The 9907-nt window shown below is 37.1% G+C and overlaps 1 protein-coding gene across 1 annotated transcript; it reads left to right on the top strand.

Annotated features, from left to right (window-relative positions):
- Positions 1-4001: 4001 nt before the first annotated feature.
- Positions 4002-9624, top strand: LOC311295322 (transmembrane protein 272-like). The gene is made up of 5 exons (XM_084416645.1): positions 4002-5403; positions 5704-5751; positions 5840-5890; positions 5986-6186; positions 8790-9624. The coding sequence occupies exons 2-5, from the start codon at positions 5709-5711 to the stop codon at positions 8966-8968; spliced, it is 474 nt and encodes a 157-aa protein (XP_084272771.1). The 5' UTR covers positions 4002-5403; positions 5704-5708; the 3' UTR covers positions 8969-9624.
- Positions 9625-9907: the final 283 nt, after the last annotated feature.

Here is a 9907-nt window from a genome sequence, read left to right as displayed (position 1 = left end):
TGGCCAATCAGATGCATTAAGATAAGTAATCGCTGAAACACTGGAGTTTTGTTCAGTGCGCAAGCTTAACTTGCATTTAAGGGCATTTGGTATTTAGGATAGGGCATTTTGTAATTAGGATTGGGCATTTGGTATTTAGGATAGGGCATTTTGTATTTAGGATTGGGCATTTGGTCATTTAGCCATTTAGGATTTAGGATTGGGCATTTAGGGATTTAGGATTGGGAATTTGGTAGTTAGGATTGGGCATTTAATCATTTATCCATTTAGGATTTAGGATTGGGGATTTAGGGATTTAGGATTGGGCATTTGAGGATTGAGGAGTGTATGCAAATAAGGAGGCGTGGCCCAAATACTGGAGGCTGGGTTTGAAATGGCTGGTGCGCAGAGGCACCTTATGGACAGCAGAGGGAGCTCCCAGTGCTAAGGAGCACACTGTAATGTAACCAAACAGAGCGAGTTAGCAGGGCTGGAGCGAGGACTGTACTTTACAATGTGATAACTTCAACTTAATGACAGCATTGTAACATTTATGTGGCTTCACACACAAAGTCACCAGTGAAAGGAGTGCTATCGGTCTGACGACGAGAATAACTATTATTATTATTATTAATAGTGAGTGCGCGTGCGCGGCCGGGGCTCTCTCTCTCTCTGCTCGTTCTTATACCCTGTCAAGCGTGCCCTTGTTAAACTGACATGCAAATGATAAACTTTCACTCTATGATGGTTAAACTGTGCAATTAATCCGATAATGCCATGAAAAACAGCGTTGCTATGGACGCGAAACGGACTATTTTCGGAAGCAATACAATCGTTTTTAAATCAATAAACTACTTTTTAAATCAATATTTTGTGTCAAATTATTTATGTATTTTGTAGGTAGCCATGTAATAAGTGGGATAATGTATAGCGAGGCGGTTGTTATAGCGAATAACAACCCCGACGACAGGCTGATTCAAGTTCAGCCTGTCGGGATTGTTATTCGCTATAACAACCGCCTCGCTATACATTATCCCTTACATAAAGTACAGTCCTCGCTCCACACCTGCTCACTCGCTCTGTTTGGTTTCATTACAGTGCTCCTTAGCACTGGGAGCTCCCTCTGCTGTCCATAAGGTGCCTCTGCGCACCAGCCATTTCAAACCCAGCCTCCAGTATTTGGGCCACGCCTCCTTATTTGCATACACTCCTCAATCCTCAATCCTCAAATGCCCAATCCTAAATCCCCAAATTCCCAATCCTAAATCCCAAATGGATAAATGATTAAATGTCCAATCCTAAATTCCAAATTCCCAATCCTAAATCCCTAAATGCCCAATCCTAAATCCTAAATGGCTAAATGACCAAATGCCCAATCCTAAATACAAAATGCCCTATCCTAAATACCAAATGCCCAATCCTAAATACCAAATTCATTTTCGACTTAGACTTTTAGTTTTCGACTTAGACTTTTAGTTTCAAATTTAGACTTTTAGTTTTCGTTTAAGACTTTTAGTTTTAGACTTTTAGTTTTAAATCTGACCCAATAATGCCTCCATACTAGTGTACACTTTGAAGAGTAAAAATGACAGAAGGTTACGTTAATTCAACTTTAAAACTGATTAAAACTGCATATGGTAATCAAATTGCACTTCCAAAAGTCATACATTTGTAAAAAAAAAAAAAATAATAATAATTTAACAGATATACACATTTCTTTTAAGTATAATAAATAAAACATAAAAAAAAGCAAAGATCAGAACATTTAATGAACAAAACCGGGATATGTACATGACAGACAGTAGTCGAAAGCCGGGCGATAAAGGTCGGTAACCGGAATCAGTCGAAGGAAACATCCACAAATCCAGAGGAGCAAAGAAACGAATGAGACTAAATAGCAGACAAATCAAATGAAAAACTAAACAGTGCAAGCGAAGGCTACACATTAGTCACATTAGAAAATTAAGTTGTAGGTTGTGTTTGAATAATTATGTATCTTATTTAGCTGAGGTAGGCTAAATTAAAGCAATAGCCTCGCAATTCACGTCTCCTTGCTCGATGAAGAATGAGCCCAACGGGCGGTTGAAATTTAAAAGGCTGATTTTCGCGCTTCAGGGCAGTGACGAGTACATATGTAGTCCAGTGGTTGTCCAGACACCCTGTAGGCACAACCTTAAGCAATGGCCCTGAACGGTGGTTCAATGTCAACATTGTGACAACGCTGTAACAACCTTCACCACACAACATAGTTATAGCAAACTTTTGGCCATGTTGTTAAAACATTGTTAGAAGGTTGGGTACATTGTGCCAACATTCTGTGTTTGCTGGGTAGTCATTTCTGACCAGAGTCTTCCTGTAGTGCTTTAAAGACTGGTCACATACCATCACGGGGTGTGTGGAGATTCAACTCTAGATTACTGGCAGATGAGAAGTTTTGTAAAACGATTACTTTCTTGAAACAAACCGCACAAGTTATGACTCATCGTAACTTCTGGGAGACGTTAAAGGCAAATATCATTTCATACAGTGCGGGCATGACGGACTGGAGTGGGTCAATCAGATTATCTCAAGGATAAACAATATAGATAAAGAGCATTCTGAGTTTGACATACTGTATATTCTTTGTATTGTATAATTGCATTTTGTATTGTGTTTTTGTACTATATGGACAAAATGCTTTTGATTCCTATTGTCATCATACTGTTTCTGGTTTGACCTGATGTCATTATTTGATGCGTTTCATTGACTAGTAAGGAGTGGTGTTGATGTGAAAACTCTAAGGACCATGTTTGTCATACACACATGAAGAGTTCAATGTGTTAATGATGTTCTTGTGCTGAGATCCCGGGGTACAAGAGTTCAGCTCTGTTCTTGATTTCAGTTCTGTTCTTATACCCGGAGTACAAGAACAGAACTGAAACTTTCCCTGATGAGTTTGTTCTAAAGATATTTCTCTCAGAAACTCATCAGTGAAAGTTTCAGCTCTGTTCTTGGTTTCAGTTTTGTTCTTATACCCGGAGTACAAGAACAGAACTGAAACTTTCACTGATGAGTTTGTTCTAAAAAGTCACGTTGGTTCTAATGACAGAAATGAGAGGGAGAGGATTTTTCAAGCGTGACTTTTTACAGAGTCAAAGTACTTCCAACTTCAAGTGCTATTCCGCCATACATTATAGTTAGGGTTGCCAACTTCAGAAAAGAAAAATGCGGGACAATCGTGGTTCTTTACAGGAAAATAAGGGACACTCAAAATATTTGTACTGTATCACACAGCGTGTGTCATTTCAGGTTCCTATGTGTTTAAAATTTTCTCAGATATAAACATATTTGTTTTGCTTAACCTATTTATGTACAATTTAATTCTAAAACGAATTTTAAGGTCACACAAAAAAAGTCACATTACACACAAACCATAGTTTAAAAAAATAGCATTTATCTGAAATAGAAAGCTTTTGTAAGATTATAGACTACACTGCATTTTAAAATCCACACAGATTATAAAATCAAATCTATCATTTTTAAAACTTTCGCAAGGACGCAATTTCACAAACCGCTTGAGTGTTCAGCGGTGCTGCGTCTTCTCTCTCTCTGTCTCTCAAAATGGGTTAAACTACACTCTTGCGTTTAGGAGTCGGGACATGACAGAATTGTCACTTGCACAATCGGGCCAGTATTGCATCGTAACTAAAGTTGATCATTTTCACTTCTTCAGTCTTATCAGTTTAAACATTCAAGCTGAGAGAGTTTACGGCTTCGGGAGGGACGGAAGTGTGCTTGTCATTCAGAACACAAGACAAAATAAGAGTGTTCTTGCAAAACAGAACATGGCAAAATAATCGTTTTTACTCGATTGTACTATTTTGGTGATCGTTGGGAGCCAAAATCGAAATCGAAATTCAATTAATTGCACAGCCCTAGAAGATTGTAGAACCATTTCAACCATTGGTCTCGACGATAAACTTGTGGCTTTAAACAACTTCCACTGTATAGTGCTAGCCTGACCTTCTGTCCTATATTTACAGATACGAGACAAACGCGCACGGATGAATGAAAGGAAGAATGGCAAAGAATGACAATTTCTCCTGGACGAAATCTCTGAATCAGACGAGGACACGGACGTTTGTGTTGAGAACTATCCTAGTTTCGCACCGCATATGTTCTGACTGAACATCCAGGTACCATGCAATAATTCACCTTTTAGAAAGAAATGCAAACGAGGAGTAATGCACTAATGAGTTCGCCAACTAACTAGACATTTTGTGTGAAATGAATTTCAAGCTCTGGTGGTAGCTAGCCTTGTAGACGGAAGAGTGATTTCTCTTATAGGCAGATATGCGCTTTCTGGATTAGTGGGAGTGGCTTGCGGAGCTGTGCAGTGTGGTGCATTGTGGGAGTTGTTGTCTTTCATACAAATGCGTCCTGAAGTTATTTTTTGTCTCTCCTCGGTCACGAAGGCACCAAATTCAAAATTTATTTTACATTTCGACTACATATATGACCCACTTTAAATAAAAAACAATGTTCAAATGGGTGGAATGCCCCTTTAACATCCTTGATGTGTCATTTCAAGTGCACAGGTCATGTGAGTGATTCCTTCAGAGTTAACACGGGTGAATCTGACTGCAGTAGATATGAAAGATATGAATAAAAATGATGTTTATTAAGCCAGCGCACATACCTGTATTTTCTTCCTGTTTTCGGTCGAAGGCTAGAGTAGTCGATTGTCGAGTTCACGCGCGTGATCATAGGTACTAAACCTATGCGCGCGAACTCGACAATCGATTACTATGGACTTCGACCGAAAACAGGAAGAAAATACAGGTATGTGCGCTGGCTTAATAAACATCACCACCTCTAACTTCTTTAATGACGTTTTTGCTGCCGATCCATTAGCAATACACCCATAATCTAATACTGATCTAATCAGTGCTGTATACAAATTTTTACTAGCAACCCTACTTGCCCCCCATTCTGACCCTGTTAAGCATCTCATCACATTCAGTATCTTTTTACACTTAGGCCTAGTATTTATCTTACTGATATGTTCATTCCATGCCAACTTTTCATCAAACCACATACCCAAAAACCTAAAGACTTTTACTTGCTCTATCTTTTGCCCATACATCTTTACCTGAACATCGAATTGCAAACTTGAATCCCCATGCAAATGACCATCTTTCCACCACACTAATTGCCTCTTGTATTTTACCCTTAAACACGTATTTTATTAAGTTGCTTGTATTTTCGGTGGTTTATTTGGTTCTGTACCACTGTCACTCCTCCAGTGCTGTGTGTATTTGTTGGATTTTAGGGGCGGGAACAGATGAAGTCTGCATAAAAGTGAACTGACCACCAAACCACTGTGTACTGCCCGACAACACTGAGGACTCAACACTGAACTCTATTTAACTGAGCAATCTTCAGGTATTTTTGTTTTTGTATTATTTATTTTATCAGTGTATTATTTACTGACTTACTGAATCTTATTTGTTAATGTAGTGGAATTAAATTGATCAATACTGCAGTTGTACTGTCCAGTTTTTCAATATACTCAATGCTAACTCAAACCAATATTATCTTTACACTTTACTTGATGTAAATTTTGTTAAGAAAACAGATAGATGATCATACAAATTAATTTATTAAAGTCATTAGAACATAATGATTTATTAACTGCTTTCACAGACAGCTAATGTTGGGTTGTGATGTTGTCTGTTTGCATAGGAACCATGGATTGCATGATATCCTCAGCCAATTGTATGGCTTGCCTTGGTATGAGAGTTTTACAATTGTTACTTTTGCACTTAATGAACATAACGTATACTGACTCTAGCAAATTTTGGACTGATTTGTATTTCAGTGACTTCAAAACCACTCTTACTGGCTATTCCCATTGCTCAGATTTCAATAGGTGCGTTGCTGTGAATGTGAGTACTGTATTTATTCCTTTCCTATACCTTCAGTTATTTAAGGTGCTGTTGTGTTTCCTATACTATATCATCACAGGTGCCGTTTATCTCAAAGACTGTCCCCAGCAGCACTATATCCCAGTCTATGTGCTGGTATGTGGAGTGTTTGGTTTGTTTCTGGCCTTGCAGTCCTGCAGTGAGAAAAATGATTCTTCGAACTCAGCCAATGAACTAAGCCAGGCCTGCACTGTGTGGAACGCTCTGGTTTCTATCTTCTTGTTCTGCTGGCTGATCAGTGGTAAGATTGGGTGGTGTATGTGGGAGGAAGAGGTCATTTAATGTGTTCATTGGTCTCTGAAAGCTTCTGTGCATCATCAGTTAATCCATTACAAAGACAATTGCCAAACAAACAGCAGATTTTCATTAGAATTCTGTGAATGGAAAACACTGTCAGTGTGCTTTGTGTGTGGGTCTGCCTGAAATTTGGGTGTGAATATGAACTTTTGTTCTGTAAAATATCCCAGACAATGTCTGTTTAATAGCCTATGTAACTAAAAAACGATTTTTAGATTAAAAAAAAAAGGTTTGCTCTTTTGAAACAAACAATATTTAATTGTGTTTGTGGTGTTTTTTTTATAGATTGGATTTTTTACTTTAACAATTAAAGTCTTTAACAAAGACTTTAACAATTAACATTAAAGGACAAGTTCGGTATTTTACACTTAAAGCCCTGTTTACAGATCGTTTCTGATGAAATAGAACGGTTAAGATTAAAATTTGGACACATTCTCCTGTCCCGAGAATTTTAGGTTTATTTCGCCCTCCCTCCCGCCCGCCTTTAAATGGGGCTGTGTGTTTTCCTGGCTTAAAATGAGGCGGAGGTGGTAAAATCCTAATAATGTATTTTAATAATAAGATAATTAAATTTGTATTTTTTTGTAGATCATCATATAGCCTAATGTGTTTCCCACAGTATTTTTTTGGGTTGAGCTCGCTACCTCTAGGGGGGTCCGGGGGCATGCCCCCCCGTAAGAAAATTTAGTACATTTTAAAGATAAGTGTGATATGTTACCATATTATCATGCTTAACACTAAGAATGTGAATAATTGTAATGTGCTGATCAGATGAAGATATCTAAATCAAAGAATATGGGCGGTTTGCGGGTGGATTAATTATTTTTAACAGTGGATTCGGGTGACTCAAAGTGCACCAGATTAATGAATTTATCTTTAAAATGTACTAAATTTTCTTACGGGGGGGCATGCCCCCGGACCCCCCTAGTGGCATGCCCCCCCGTAAGAAAATTTAGTACATTTTAAAGATAAATTCATTAATCTGGTGCACTTTGAGTCACCCGAATCCACTGTTAAAAATAATTAATCCACCCGCAAACCGCCCATATTCTTTGATTTAGATATCTTCATCTGATCAGCACATTACAATTATTCACATTCTTAGTGTTAAGCATGATAATATGGTAACATATCACACTGAAGTAGGCTGATTTAAAATTAACATTTATATAAAATAAAAGTTCTTCTTTTGGCAAAATTACATTTCCTTAATAGCCTAAACAGAGGCTTTTCTCCCTTCAAACTTAAATTGTCAATGTTTCATTACATCACTGTTTGAAAACTCTAATTTTTTGTACCTTTTATAAAGGGCATCTTTCCCCTAATTTTAATAAATGTATGCTCCATCTTTCATTTCAAATTCTTAAATTTGATCAATATATTCAATTAAAATAATAAGACACTAGGCTGTTACCAATCAAATTAAATAATTTACATTGAAAAATTATAACTGTATTAAATTAGATTATTTTAAATATTTTTGAATATACATACAAAAATAAGGAATGTTGAAAAGATGATACTTTATGAAACTAAACCGCCAGTAGGAGGCGGCAGGCGACCGTTTTAATGAGCGAGTCATTGAGTCATTCATTCAAACGATTCATTCAAAAAGCTGATTTATTCAGAATGAGGCAGTTTGTGAATGGGTAATTGAATCTTTGACTCAACCGATTCGTTCAAAACGCTGAATCATGTTGCTGTGAGATGCGCTATGGTTTTGCGGTGATCTTTGTTTGGAACTATTTTCGCTGCTGAAACAGAACAAAAACAGTCATTGCGTCTAAAATGTAAGTGACTTAATTTTAACTATTTGTTTATTGACCTGTTATGAAATCTGTTCTGTTTCAATCTTGATGGCATTTAGGAAAACAGTTACTTCTACAGCCTACACACTGCAATATAAACAACATCTCTGGATGCTCTCTTCACGTCGTCCTTGTAAAATAATAATAATAAGTAAACAAACATCAAAATCACTTCGCTGAGAATGAAACGCCACTTACCAGCAGCCGCAGATTTGAAGATATCTTCTGGTAGTGCGCGTAGCGCGAAATTAAAAAAATGTGCGTGCAGCGTGAGGAATCGTCCCGGATGAGTTCGTCAGGTGAAAGGTCATCATGTGGGTCATTTTATTTACGGCTAAATTATTATTAATTAATTTTACTAATAGTTAGGTTGGGCAGGCATCCACAAACGGGCCTTTAATTACAAAAAAAGGAGAGGAAATTTTGCCTTGACAAAAGGGCACTTTGGGCACCAAGGGGCAAAGGGGCAGGTGCTCGAGCACCCAACGCCCCCCCCCCTCTGCACGTGCCTGTTGTGCTTTATACAACTGCAATTGTTTCAAAGCATCTTCACAGTATTATTGTAACAGAATGATGCCAACTTAATCAAATCATAATCTAAAATAAATTATGCTAAACAGATTAAACAGGGAAGTAACAGGATCAGGGAAGCCTGTTTCATCAAATAGCCAACGTCATTAAATCGTAATCTAAAATAAATTATATTTCTGAAATGTGTTTGTTTTTGTTTTTTGAACAGGCAGTGTGTGGGTTTACTCTATTTACCCTCCTAACTACAACCAAACCGTGGCTGGAGATCCCTACTGTAATAAGACCGTCTACTTGTTTGCATTCTGGACCACCACTCTGGGATACATTCTGCCAGTGATCAAATGCTGTTGTTTAATCATGAATTCTGCCTCTCTTCCCCCATCATGATTGGACACGCCCTCTACTGCTGATTGGCTACAAATGTGTTGTGCTGCTCGGTCCGGTCCGCTTTCTTAGAAATTGCTTACTGCACCTTTAATGGATATTGATGACAGGGTTCTTGATGGTTTGGGGAGTAAACTCAACTGAACTATTTGAAATAATTTTGTTTTGCAAAGATTGTAAGAATTGACAGTAAATAGATTAATGTTATTGTCTTTTTTTTTTTTGCTTACAAATGAATGGTGATTTTAAATAATAATAATAATAATAATAATAATAATAATAATAATCAAATTAAATCTCCTTAATACCTTATTAACTATTTTGAAACAGGATATTCTTTGAGCTACTAGTTTCAACCAAGCAACATCATCTTTATAAAACACTATATTTTAGCCACAGAAAGTGTTTTTTATTATTCTGTTCAATTTTACAAAATTACATGGAAATAATCAGAGAGAAAGAGTGGTTAAGAAAACAAATATGTGAAAAATGCATTGCAGTCCAACAGTTAACTCAATAAAGAGCTTTATTCTCATAAAAGGATCCAGTCACTAACCCACCTGACATTATCAAACCCGAAAAAAATGAACATAATTGCACAGAACTGCAAAGAAACCAACAAGACTCAATCAACTGTCTTTAAACAACTGAACAGGGAATGAATAACAAGTGAACTCAATGGAGAGCGAGAAACAGTTCAATATACAAGGAGACAATGACCTCTGGCGTTCAGGCAGTGACATGACAGCCTCCTTAGTCCTTTGCTACACAGTTTAGCAAATTATTTCCTTTGCTAGGCTGTGTTTTTTAATATTCAAAAAGAGAGCATTTTGTAATTAAATTTACTAACTTAAATTTTGTAATTGCAATCTGAACATATTTTTTTGGTCTTAACAGTAAAGCCACCCAATTCTAATAGGTTACTTGAGAGATCAACAGTGA

This window comes from Rutilus rutilus (genome assembly GCF_951802725.1).
Source record: "Rutilus rutilus genome assembly, chromosome: 8".
Taxonomy (NCBI): domain Eukaryota; kingdom Metazoa; phylum Chordata; class Actinopteri; order Cypriniformes; family Leuciscidae; genus Rutilus; species Rutilus rutilus.
Note: the sequence above shows the minus strand (reverse complement) of the source record. Positions and strands in the feature narration are given on the sequence as shown.

Coding starts and splice junctions, on each gene's coding strand:
- LOC311295322 (XM_084416645.1), top strand. CDS start 5,709: ATGGATTGCATGATATCCTCAGCCAATTGTATGGCTTGCCTTG. Junction 5,752..5,839: donor CAATTGTATGGCTTGCCTTG/GTATGAGAGTTT, acceptor TTTGTATTTCAG/TGACTTCAAAACCACTCTTA. Junction 6,187..8,789: donor GTTCTGCTGGCTGATCAGTG/GTAAGATTGGGT, acceptor TTTTTTGAACAG/GCAGTGTGTGGGTTTACTCT.